General features: G+C 39.8%; 1 protein-coding gene across 3 annotated transcripts in view; it reads right to left on the bottom strand.

Annotated features, from left to right (window-relative positions):
* CDKAL1 (CDKAL1 threonylcarbamoyladenosine tRNA methylthiotransferase) overlaps positions 1-13,541 on the bottom strand; it is a 626,103-nt gene that overhangs the window by 130,392 nt on the left and 482,170 nt on the right. For all 3 annotated transcript variants that reach the window (XM_053920194.1, XM_053920195.2, XM_053920193.2), the window contains one exon: positions 11,322-11,384. In XM_053920194.1, coding sequence (XP_053776169.1) covers positions 11,322-11,384 — 63 coding nt within the window. The remainder of the gene's footprint in view (positions 1-11,321; positions 11,385-13,541) is intronic.

Genomic DNA, 13,541 nt, shown 5'->3' on the forward strand with positions numbered 1-13,541 from the left:
CATAGATTATAAGCATCTTATCCCAGTTTTGTTCCTGTCCTCTAGAAAAAAAAAACAACTTATGTTTCTTGAACTGACTTCTGAGAGCATGAAAAGTGAAATAATAAAGACATATGCATGCCATTGTGGTAGCATGAGAACAATCTTCTGTGTGTATCAGAAAAGATGCAAAGAAGGTGAAAATAAACTGGGTCTTATAGGAGAAATTTGGCAGGACAAAGAGGCCTTTCCTCACCTAATCAGTAGAGGCGGGATGGGGGAGAGTGGTGGGATTACATGGGCCCTAAGGGCCTTCGCAGCTCTGCAGTGTAAGACAGGGAAGGGAGAGTGGACGAGCCCAGCGCTGAGTTTTTGTATTAGTGCCTCCAAAGGAAGGGCAGTCAGTAGCAGAACGCACTGTGTTGCAGTCTCTAAGAATTATGCCCACAAGCAGAAACATAATGGAGGGTAAAAAGCAAGAACCTGTAAGAAACTGTGCAGAGAAATGTAAAAGTAAGTAAAACAGTAACAAACACGAATACAAAGAGTGGGTATGGGAGGATAATCAGTTGGTATTGAGACAAACGGAAAAAACGAGAGAAAGTACACCGTGGAGGAGGCAGGGCAAACCCAGAGACCTCGGCTACATCAACTTAAAACTCTATTTTAAATTAAATTAGAAAAAGAGAGTGCTGATAAGAAACAAAATGTTAGGAATAAAGACTAACAAGCTGCTTCAAAATTATCCCTATCCAAAACCCTCTAAATTGAATTAGAGATTTGTTTTATGCATAGCAACTGGATTATTATACTTCACAGTAATTAAAAATGAAATATTCTTTCTTACCCATGTGTTCCATATAATAATAGGATTAAATTAAAAAGAACTTGAGTTTTTAAAACTCTTTTATTTTTATTTGACACATGTGGATTTAAAATACCTTTGGAATTCTGAAAGGCACCCAAAGGTACAGTGTTAAATAATGGAAAATATGAACAATCATTAGAAGAAGCTGGGTAACTTATTTCCTTCCCAGATGCGAAAACTCTCTTGCTTTCCAATGTCAGGAGAAGAGTGGTAATGCACCCATTAAAAAAGCACAATAGATGCTAACTGTAATCATGTCTTCTTAATCTTGTACAAAAACCCCAGAGAGAACGAATTATTGGCCCATGGAAATACTTTCATCGCACTATTCTTTGGAAAGAGAATAGTGGAAATTGTACAAGTCAGAATCTGTACCGAAGGCTGGTAATCATATGAGATGACATGGAGACGGGGGGCCTTTCCGCTGCTGTTAATAATGTGCTGAGGAAGACACAGGCCAGGTCTGGACGCCCGTGCCTTAATCAGCATCGGCCCACACTCCACCAATCACAGGACTCTCAGCAGCCTTAAAACTTGGGCAGCAGAGCTGGAGAAGAAAAACAGCAGTAATAGCTTCCTCATTTCTCTAATGGATGCTTATATTACTTGTTGTAAGCACCACGAGCATTGCTGTTTCTCAGTACATCTCAATAAAAATAACTTCATCTACAACGAAGCCATTAATTATATTTTATGATAATGTGTTGCTGAGAAACAAATTATATTTTTCAGGGGGAATACAAAATTCTTCCTTGAAAATTAAGTATGGACGCTTTTTAAATTTAACTTCTTTGTGCTTTCCAAGCAACTTTCCAGACAGATTTCCCAGGTTAAAATGTTGTCATAAGATTTAAAAATATATACATTAAATGTGCTGATTGATTTTTGGGAGAATGGAATGGAGAGTTGAGAGAAACATTAATGTGAGAGAGACACATGGATTGGTTGCCTGCTGTACACACCCCGGCAGGGCTTCGAACCCACGACCTAGACGTTGTGCCCTGACAGGGAATCAAACCCCCAACCTTTTGGTGTACAGGGTGATGATCCAACCAACTGAGCCACACCAGCCAGGATCTGTTACAGGACTTTACAGAACTAAAGTCAAATGAGTGACTCGTTTTATCTTCGTAAGCAAAATAGTAAATGTTTGAAAAACCACATATGACCCAAGCTGGCCCTTGATGTGGAGGCCAGGCACCTTGTATAAGGAGGGAATGAGGAACAGGAACAACTTTTCTCAGGTGCTTCACATTAAATACAGGGGAGAATTTAAAATAATTTTTTATTTCTCTCCATTTGGGATGTTTTCCTTTACCTCTTTTTGTCTCAATTTGCTGAGTGAAATAATGTACTGGATGTACAATTAGGGTTGTCAGATAATAACAAGCCATCCAGTTAAACATAAATTTCAGAGAGATGAATAAATTTTTATTATAAATATGTTACACAGATTGTGGAGGGTCATATACTAAAAAAAAACAAAAACAAAAAAAACCCTACTGTTTCTCTGAAATTCTCATTTAACTGGGTATCTTGTATTTTTATTTACTAACCCTGGCACCCCTGATATGCCAAGCAGATTGTGTTCTAGCCCAGTGTGTTATGCCAGGGGTGGAAAAGGTTGGGAAGTGGTAGTGCACGCCGGCGGTGAGACGCAGAAAAAGGGTACGAGCATGATGGCAGGTTTTAACTGGGTGCAAAGACTGATGACAGGGCACAAGCGGTGGGGGCCCAGAGGGTGCTGGGTGAGCAGTGAGAGACAGGATGCCCAGGGTTGGGTGGTACATACAGGTCCACTGGCTCTTGGTACAGTGCGGTTCCTCTGCCCTTTGCTGGGTTCTTCCTCCTGCTAGTGAATTTCGTAGAGGCAGTGTATAACCAACAACAGTAGAAACCAAGATATTTTTAGATTTGTTAAATAATTTGAAAATACAAAAACTGCCATATCCATGTAGATCTTTTGATTATTTTTAAATCAATGCTTTTGCAATATACTGAAAGTTAGCAAAGGATTTGATCATGAACTTTGCTTTTTCCCTATTACCAATATTCCTGGAAGAGCCTGTGAGGGGAGAGAATATGCAACAGGACATTCTTAAATAATGACCTGGGAAACTTTCTATCTTCTGTATCATGACCCTGTAACGGGGTGCTGAGCTGGAGGCCCCCCAAAGTGCAGAAAGCCCCCATAGCTATCACTTGGGGGATGAGGGAAGTGGAGCAGGGCCGCTGACAGCGCTTTGCATATCTGAAGAACGTGGCCAGTGTTTTAATAACGTTAGAGCCTGTGCCTGCTCGGAGCCAGGGAGATGGGTGTGACTCTAACCCCAGACACAATGTAGCCAGAGGGGCTTCCTGCGCCTGTGACAGTGGCTTGGAGGCGGCTCATACATCACGGGGCCAAGCTTGCCTGGACTAACAATGGCAGCCGAGAAAGGCAGAAGAAACCAGACAACTGGCAGGTGTAACCCAGTGTGGGAGGAGCCGGAAATGGGGTTACAGAGGAAGATCTGTGCCAGGATTTAATCCCAAGCACAGCAGCCATGCTGGGGCTTAACCATGTGGTTTGGGAGCAGGGAGAGGGGCTCTCTCAACCATGTAGCTTAGAAAGAAATAGAAAAGCAGGATGTAGCAGCCATGCTTGGCTTTTGCCCACCTCTAAATAGAACAGGACAGCCTTCTACCTGTTTCTAGCCCACCCTGATACCATTTTCTCATATCCATGTACCATGACTTCAGCTGATTCTCTCAACCTCTCCCTGTGCTTTAGGTTTTTAGGTTCCAACTGCCCTGTTCCTCTGGCTTGAACATCCCCAGTTGTGTTGGTCCCAAAGAATGCCAGTCCTTTGGCTGGAACCACTGCACTGCCCACCTGCCCCACCCTCCCACCCGCCATGGGGAGTTGAGGAGAAAAGCAAATTAGACAGGGCTCTGTTAGAGCAGAGGACCTGATGGTGCCTAATCATCATCCATTGGTCTCTGATGACATTGGCTCCAATGTCCAGCTTGTATCAGTTCCCTTTGCCCCATGCTGAGGGTGAATTAATCAGGTGGGGGAAGACTGGAGGTGAGGGTGGTGGTTTTTAGGATAAGCTTGGCTGCTCAATTGGCTGCTTTACAGGAAGGTCATTAAGTGAATCCTCAATGCTCTCTCCCTTTCTATTACTGTACCCTGTCTCTCCTTATGCCTTTTCACACTCCTATTTCTACATAAAGTTTACTATTTAGATTTAGATTTGGGGTTGGGCAGAGAGAGGCAGGGTATGAAGGCCCACTTCACCCTTGAGCCTGAGTTGTGTCTGTCCGTCCACCTTTTATTAGAGCGTCTTACACAGTGTGTGCTTCAGTTACTTGCGGCATAGGGGTGGTGGGCATGGACTCTGTGTCAGACTCCCTATAACTTGCCAGACGTGTGACCTTGAGCAGTTACTTAGTCTCTCTGTCTCAGTTTCTTTATCTGTAAAAGGGAGATAATAAGAGTACTCACTCAATGAGTCATATCTGCATGTAAAGCTTTGAAAATGGTGCCCATTACATGGTGTGCTTTAAATAGTTGAATAATAACAGTAACAATAAAATTATCCACTCAGATTCAATTCTCCTTGTCAATTCTCAGGGTAACTGGCAGAGCAGAATTCTGGCATCTATGGGTCCCTGGATCTACCATTTCAACAGCAGTAAAATCTCTGCCATTTACACATACTTCCATCCAATACCACCCATCTCAGCAGATAAAGTAACAAAATAAATTAAACTCACATGTAAAAATGTTTAATTTTTAGAACAATGTCATATTAGAAGAAAAATAGAAAAATACATAAAGATAGTATCAAAGTTAGGCTCAAAATACATGATCTGCTACTCAATTCGAATCGCAAATTGGGAAGTGTTAGAAAGGAGGAAAATGCTTTTGGGTCAGGTTGGCACAGACCAGAAAGCAAAAGGGCAGCTACAGAAATCTGTTGAGGCAGGAAACAGCTGAACTGTGCCTGCAGCTTCTGTAACAATCATATGGTCACCTTGAGAAGGAAGATACTTTAACAAATAAAGCAGAGATTTTACACCGCGAACTCCTTTACTTAGTATGTCCTTTACTGAGGCTGAGTTATCCATTTGGCTTTCGAGTGCAGTTGACGGGGCCGATAAACGGGGTTAATACTGACTGAAGTGCTCACTTCCTCGTGTTTCAAGGCCATGACCGGACCATGATGTTAGTACGACATGTGAAAACAGAACAGTAAGGGGATTCAATCAATGAGACACTCACCCAATCGTTCCCGATATTTAGCAACATCCCTAAAATTACTTTTTAAACATTTTTTAGTCTTTGCCAAAGATGGGAAATAGAGTTAAGTGCACAAATGGATTTTGCAGAGAACTGTTTTAAGCATGGCATAAACATGCCAAATCAATAACTTGTTTCTTTATCTGCATGTGCCATGAAAATCTGGCTATCATAGAGTGCCGGATCCATTAAAAACTGAATTTGCTATTTCCAGACAGCAGATAGCTCAAAGCTCAACAGGGCCAGCAGGCAATAATCCAAACTCCCATCTCCCTCTCTAGAAGAACAACTCGCAGCACTCAGTTGCAACATTTTGTTATTCAAAGCACAGGAGATAATGAAGGCTTGAAAATACTGCTGCTGCCTCAGGACTGAGTCAAATGGCCATTATTCTTCAAATACAAAGTGACTTTTATCTTAAATCAGTAGACAAATCTGATTAATGGAGAAATGTAAATCAATACATGATTTCCAAAATAAAACTATTCTTTTTCCTTAAGGTATGATATAGTATTTATGAAACAATGTCACAGAGACTATTAGTCTCTTAGAAAAGAAAGAGCAGTGGTAGAAACCAAGACTTCCCCCCCCCGCCCCGACCGCTAGACTTTTGAAATAGATTTTTGCTATATGCTTCTATCCAAACAAAGCTGCAGAAAATGTTCTTCATTTTTTTACTATAAATCACTGTACACTAGTAGATATGAATTCCCAGCCATGTTTGTATTAACAACCATTCTTAAGGTTGTCTTAGGAAATGTGGATTATGGATATACATATGAATATTTTTGTATATTTAATATTGCAATTAAAAATGCACTGTTCTGCCCTGGCTGGTGTGGCTCAGTGGATTGAGCATCGGCCTACAAACCGAAAGGTCCCTGGTTCGATTCCCGGTCAGGGCACATGCCAGTCAGGACTAGGTCCTCAGTTGGGTCATGCAAAAGGTAACCTGTCGATGCTTCTCTCGCACATAGATGCCTCTCCCCCTCTCTTTCTCCCTCCCTTCCCCTCTTTCTAAAAAGTAAATAAATAAAGTCTTAAAAAAATAAAAAAGCATTGCACTGATATATTAACCTACTATTATTCCACTCAAGTTATGCCTAGAGTAATTTTAAAGATAAAAATATAATAATTCTCAAAGAATTCAATCTTCACAGTATCTAATTATATAACGAGTCATTTGTGGGAATAGTGATTCTACCTCCTCATCTTTTATGCTCATATACACTCTTGTCCCTTACCCAGCTACCATCAGATGCTCAACCGCTCTTTCACTATTTCTTTTATTAAAACAGCTCTACAGTGATACTTCACTTACCCAACCTTCTTAAGAACCAGCTGTTCTAAGAGAGTTTCAAGATAAATAAAATTTATTCTTATAATATCAATGTTTCTAAAAATAGATTATACACATCTCTACTACTTTAAAACAAAACATCTGTTTCTTGATGCAATTTAGGCCCATTTATTTTACCCTGGAACTATTAAAATGTGTGGGGATATTTGGGCATCTGGGTCCAAATTAACTGGTGGTGGGCAGCTGCACTTTTAGAGTTCCTCTGTTAATGACTTATAGCTTTTATGGCCTTGGCCTTGCCTTCATTTAGTGTGCTGCCACTTCTTAATGAAGCTCTGACTTCTTAAAGCAATAACCACCCTCTTTTTAACTGCTGCTAGGGGTTGACTGTGGTTTGGGAAACCAGGCATCTTTGTTTGTTAGAACTATTTTTTTTTTAAGTAGTCTGTTTGTGGATAGGGGACTGAAGAAGTAATGAGGTGGGGAGAGAGAATGAAACAGTAACTTTGCCAGGCTGGGGCCAGGCTAGCTAGCTCACTGGCAGGGCCTGAGCTGTTTTAGTCACAGCTCAGATGGCAGCACAAAAGACCTCTCTGGGTTGAGTAAAAGGCACTCACATCCATTTTCCATCTCACTCATATGCTACCTTAGCAAGAGTCTTCATACATAGCTGTTTCTAAAAATTTTTTAAATAATTATTTTATTGTTGTTCAAGTACAGTTGTGTGCTTTGGGTTTGTTTTTTTTTTTTTTTTTTGACACATAAGAATTTGTTCACAGTTCAACTGATATATGTCTATTCAGGTAGAAAATTATTAAAATAACACTAGTCTCCGAAAGAAAAAGAAAAGCTTACTTCATCAATACAGGAGCTATATAGTAATGTTTCTTGTGTGTCCATTGAATTATGTCTTCAAACATAGAAAATTATTAAAATAACAAGTCATTAAAAGAAAATGAGAAACCCACCACTTCACAAAATACAGAAACTATAATAGTGACAGCCTGTTAAAGACTCACTTTGAATGGTCTAGTATATATGAATTCATACAGATTAACTGTGTTTAGGAACTTAGTCAACTTTGCAAATGTTAAGAAACCACGATAAACTTAAACAAAATTTTGTTTTTTTTTCTTTCCAAGCATTTTCACATTTATAATAGCTTTTTACATTAGCAGATTATAAACACCTGTGTTTGGCGAATAAACGTAAATTTCCTCCTGAATACATAACTCTGATCAAATCTAACTACAAAGAAAAGAAGAAAGGAAGGGAATAAGAAAGAGAGAAACATCTTTTACAGGCATAGCAATATTTTCTTTCAAGCTACAGAAAGCACATGCTAATTTGCATAGCTTTAATAAAAATGTTCTAATTATACCCTAGTCTACTTACCTGTGACTTATCCAAAGGAAAAACCCAACTCCAAGTTGGCTTTCTGTGATCTAGAAGGCCTGTGGCCCTGAACCTTTCCTGGTAGTTAGTATGCTGTGTTTTCAGAAATTACAAGTTATCGTTATTATGTTTATTAAAGTAACAGAATAAATATAATGCACAAAATACCGTCATATTACCTGCTATTTTGAATTTCCTTTACTAATGGACAAATAGATGGGAATTATCTCTGGTTAAAGCCTTTCTGCATAAATCTGCAAGAGCTCCTGAACAAGGAGTTAAATAGGCATGGAACCAGAGATAACAGTCCAAAATGAAATTCTTCCAGTGTCCAGCAAAATCTGTCTTAAGAGTATAAAAAATACATCAGGTATTTTCCTTAAGGCTCACTCTGACTGCACATTTTGTTCTAAGCTCTGTTTGCTTTTTGCAACAGCATTTAAGAGAAAACCAACTGACCATTTACAACCCAAACAAAGGCTTTAGAGCAGGACATTAAGAAATGCACCTGGCCTGACTCAAACACGTTTGTTTAACCTGTGACTGTCCTGTGTCTGGGGGTCAGGCAGGACCGATCTTGGTTGGGGGGAAGGAAAGAAGAGCAAACACAACTGATTCACACAGAGAACAAACGGTTGCACTAACTACCCTCTGTAATCACAACTGTTTTAACAGTTTCTAGTAAGCAAGGGTATCATTTAAGTGACCCACTATAATTTGGGATGAAGCCCCGGGAAATCTTGCCAAGGTAAGGACAGGAGTTTCATTTCTGAGTTTACTCAGCATAATGAACCCACTGAAATGCGGACAGTCCTTCTGTGGTATAAATTTCCATCCAGGGGAACATTAACAATAAAAGGAATTTAGCTAGAAAGAAAAAGAATGCCGTAACATCCACTACTAGGAGCAGACCGCAGTTTATTTTCCTTTTGCGTGTTTTTTATTATGGAATATTTCGGTCACAGAACATAAACACAGGATGGAGTGATGAACCCACAAACCCATCATTCAGTGTCAATAATCATCAACACATGGCCAGTCTTTTAACCCGCCCTACCCACTCCCCTCCTGGAATTCTGGTTTAAAGCGAATCCCACACAGCCTATATTTTATTTTATATAAGCTTTCACTTACAGTGTATGTGCATATGTAACCTAAAGGTCACTCCAGAAATCTCACTGAGCATGACACATCTCAGCCAGCCACAACCACCTCTTATAAAATGTTTTCAACTAAAACTTATCTGCCTAGAAAACTAATTTGTTTAAATATAACTGGTTAACTAAAATAACAAAGTAGCTTGAATCACCATCCTCTATAATTTTATTTGGGGGTGGGAAGGAACATTCTGAGACTGAGAACATAGTGCGTGCTACTCCATCCCTGTAACTTTAGTCTTTGTGGATGCCCATCAACAAGAGACAAGTTCAAAGCAACGCAGATTCGCCTGGATCGAACTGGAAAAATGGGAGGAGGCAACTGAGGGGCAGGAGAGCTGCCTAGAAGGAAATTTTTCCCTTTTCCTTCACTACACATACGAATAAGACAGAATGCCAATAGGCCAAACCTTGGAAGCTTCAAAAATCACTCATTAAGTAGTCTAGCTACTTATAATAATTTATTACTGATCTCAAAGCAAAGATCAAAAGAAACCCCATCTAGCACTTATATTCAATTCCTCATTGCCTGATGACTAATTTGTAGAGGAATGAAGTCTTCACAAGGGAAGCCAAAATAATCTGAGGTGACTTTGATACAATGCCACAAAGGATATGAAGAGGAAGCTGGTAGAAGCTGCAAATGGCTAAGTTCCATTAAGAGTTCTAATAAAAGAATAGTGGAATTTCCCTTAACTGTGAGTTAAAAAGATGTTAGAAGTGGGCAAATTATAGACAAGTCAGGCAAAACATTTGTCACAGCTTTTGCTGTTGTTGTTAAATGTTAACCTTAGCCACTGTTGCATTTATGTTCATCACAGAGCTTCGTCTAAAAAAATTCAACTGTTTTGGTGTGGCTCAGTGAATTGAGCACTGGCCTGTGAACCAAAGGGTCGCTGGTTCGATTCCCAGTCAGGGCACATGCCTGAGTTGCAGGCGGGGTCCCCAGTGGGGGGTACACGAGAGGCAACCACACATTGATGTTTCTCTCCCTTTCTTTCTCCCTCCTTTCCCCACTCCTAAAAATAAATAAATAAAATCTTAGAAAAAGATTTAAAAATTCAACTTTTCCATCAGAAATCTATCCAATCTCATTCCTTTTGCCTTTTTATGTTACCCAACAGTCTGCACTTCCCATCTGCATTGTCAGGAACCAGAGGCTCTCTCAATCTCTTTCAAGCAAGTTGCTATATTCTGCAAAGTGACTGATTTAACTTCAAAAAAGTAACTTGATATCCTTTTTAGTCTTGTAAATAGCCATGGTGACATGGAGGAGCATAAACACATCTTTTTAAAACATTTTTGGTGCTTAAGTTAACTGGTCACTATAGAACACTGGAAACTATTCAAATTCGTTCAACTTCTATGAACAACTGGCACAATTTTTTCCTCCTGAATCCAGACATCTTCATATTCTCAACCGAGGAAAGTAGTTTTCGCACTACTTATTTTGGCTAGTTAAAAAATCCCCACCACATGTCTCCTTGTAAATTCATAGAAAAAGATTTAAGTTTATATTAGCAATTCAACTGTGCAAATTTTTTGTTTGCTTCTGAAATCACCTCAAATTAATAGATTTATTGGAACCTTACATGGTGAAGAAGTTTTGTAGAACTCTCAGAAATCTTGCAATGTATTTCCCTCTGAAGATGTAGTACTGAGCATTTTCTTTAAAAACAGTTATAAATTGTTTTTTCAAAGAGTCCTTATCTTTTACAAATGTGTAGTGAAGTACTTATATGGGAAAAGATGTCTGGGCATTCTTCAAATACAGGGAATGGAGAGCATGCGGTATGAACGAATGAAGACTGGCCACGGGTACATCTGTGGGACGTGTTCCTAGGGCTCCACTTTACTACTTGGTCTTCCGTGTAGCAAAAGTATTGGCAGGGTTATCTCAGACATAATGCTGTGCACTGCTTTTTGTGAGGGTTTTTATTTAGAAAAATAACTTTCTATCAGGAGCAATGGAGACCCAAGAGTTGGGAGTTAATATTTCAACTATCTGTACCAATCCAAAAGCCAAGTCCATCATTGGGTTGTTTGGTAAGAAAAACCCAACCAGATCAAAAAACACCCAAAACCTATCTTTTTAGCCTTTGAGATTTCAGTGACTACGTAACTAGGTTTTAATGTGAATAAAATATAATTATTTTAGTTCAAAATATAAATTTTCTGGTTTCTTTTAAAGACATAGAGTTGAAAATTAAAATGGAAATAGAAATGAAATTGGTAGGTATACTATAAAACCACTATGCACCCAGAAAGATTGTGCCATACATTCAGAAAGACTTTTCTACTACCCCCCCCCCCCCCCCCCACTGCGCCTCTTACCTTGTGATCATACGGACTGTAAGAGTGAAATACCCGAGAAAGGTCTTTTGTTCTTTGCTTTTTCTGTGGAAGAAAACAGAAACATTTGTGATAAGTGACAAAACACACATGTGCATATCCATCTATATATCTACATATCTGTACTTATTTCTCTGTCTATGCATTAAGAGAATGTTTATTTAGAGATTCCTCTCTGTGCAAGGTGAGGGGCTACAGTGTCAACACGGGACATGTGGATGCCATTAGAAGACAAAGCCACTTGATGGCCGTGTGGGTCATTGTCACAGACCAGCCAGGCAAACCCTTCCTAGAAGGTTTCATAATTAAAACACTGATCGTCAAAAACTCTATTATAAATACGTAACTTAGAAACTAAAATGAAAAAAAAAAACCCGTGAAAAGAAAAAAAACTCTGAATTTCGTTGTAATGCCAACAGCTGCTACTCTGAATTGGGCACTCGTATGCATCCATTTAAACAACACACGTCCTTCAGGCCTCCTCGTCACAGCTTGCATCTGTCTGCGTGAGGTCACCTTTGTGCTGTCACTGCTATATAGTCCAGGTGCCTTGCATGGCGTTTCACCCACCATAGGCACTCAATGAGTATTTGCTAAACAAGTGCATAAACAAAACGCCCGAGTCAGACAGACATAACTGTAAGTATCTGTGACAATGACACCTATACCGCATATGTAGTAATGAAAAGCAAAGCTGCTTTTCACTTCTGATATATTGTTCTCAAGCTGAACCCAGGTGCTGCTTAAGTCCCTCTGCTCCCTGGTGTTAGAATGAAGAAATGCAGGGTTCCCTATTGTAGTCGACCATAAGAAGCAGCTTACTTTCTCCAACACTGTAACCTCTACACCCGCCATAACCACCATGAACAATTTTGTGTATGGGCCTAGACCCGCTACACACGTATCTTCACACACAACTGACTACTATTACTTCCAAAGGAGAGCATTCTGGGTACTGATCCGAGTTTACTTTTTCCACTTCACAATTTATCCTTGCTGAACTTAAAGGCTTGTATATCCAGATCTGCAATCCTTTGTACAGAGTTCTCACATCCAAAAACTTCTGAAATCTGAAACTTTTTTTGGCAATTCATTGCAATTTTTTAATTATAATGATTATCTTTGCACAAATATCTGCCAGATTGAAAGTTTTTTAAAAGCTGAATCATGAAAGTCCAGTCGCAGGATCGAATAGTTGGCATGTTTATTACTTTGGCAGATACTGCCATATCGCCCCCTCCTCGCAAACACCGCACCGATTTGTCTTCTCACCGAGAGCAAATGAGAGGAGAAATGGCGGCTTAAGTTGGAAAATCTTAATTTCTCTTTTCCACTTAAAGGTTGCGACATTTATAAATTTACAGAACACATAAAACATTTCTAAAACAGATACCAAACATCTTCCTAGGTGTCAATTACAGAATTTATTTCTTGCACATCACAGGGTTAGACACCACCACGTATTAAAATTCTGTCAGGAGGGTGACCTGTTTGTCTTTAATTCTTTCCGTGGTGCTTTTGGTTCTACTTTGTTCATTGTAATCCAACTACCAGGTAAATGAGCTTCTTTGACCTTCACTTGAGAGTGAACCCTTTCCCGGCACCCACGTTTCCTAGCGTCTGAATGAGCATGTCTGTCATCCCTCCCCAGGGCCGGGGTCTAAGCAGATCCCCCTGGGTTCTACCTGATCCTTTGCAGCCACTTGGCTGAGAATTCAAGTCTGCTATAAATTAAGACCTTGTATCACAGTCATTTGTCCACAATCATGGTTTTCCCACAGACCAGTTTCCCTATTTCAGAACAGTCTTTGGAGCCACAATTCCAGTTGTCAGTCTTTCCAATCATTTGGTCACATTTCTGCATTCTGACACCCACTAAAAGTTATTCTCCCTGCCACTCAGCCAGAATTCCCACCTCCTCTGGTCTACCTCTCAGGTGTGCTTCTGACCTTCAAACTCTAAAGTAATGAGACATCCCTTTCCCCCAGATAGCAGCGTTGTACCTCTAACTGTTTGGAAACAGTCCCTTGGCTCTACAAGTCTTGGAATCTACTCTGAACAGGTCACTTGCCACCACAGTTTTCATTAGCTTATAATTGTCTTTTCTTCCCATCCACCCACTTAGGTGGTTTAACAGTTCTTGGCTTATACTTCAATCAGAAGAAAAATGACAGATATTAACACTTCCTTTGGTAGCAGATT

The sequence above is a fragment of the Desmodus rotundus genome, chromosome 3 (genome assembly GCF_022682495.2).
Source record: "Desmodus rotundus isolate HL8 chromosome 3, HLdesRot8A.1, whole genome shotgun sequence".
Taxonomy (NCBI): Eukaryota; Metazoa; Chordata; class Mammalia; order Chiroptera; family Phyllostomidae; genus Desmodus; species Desmodus rotundus.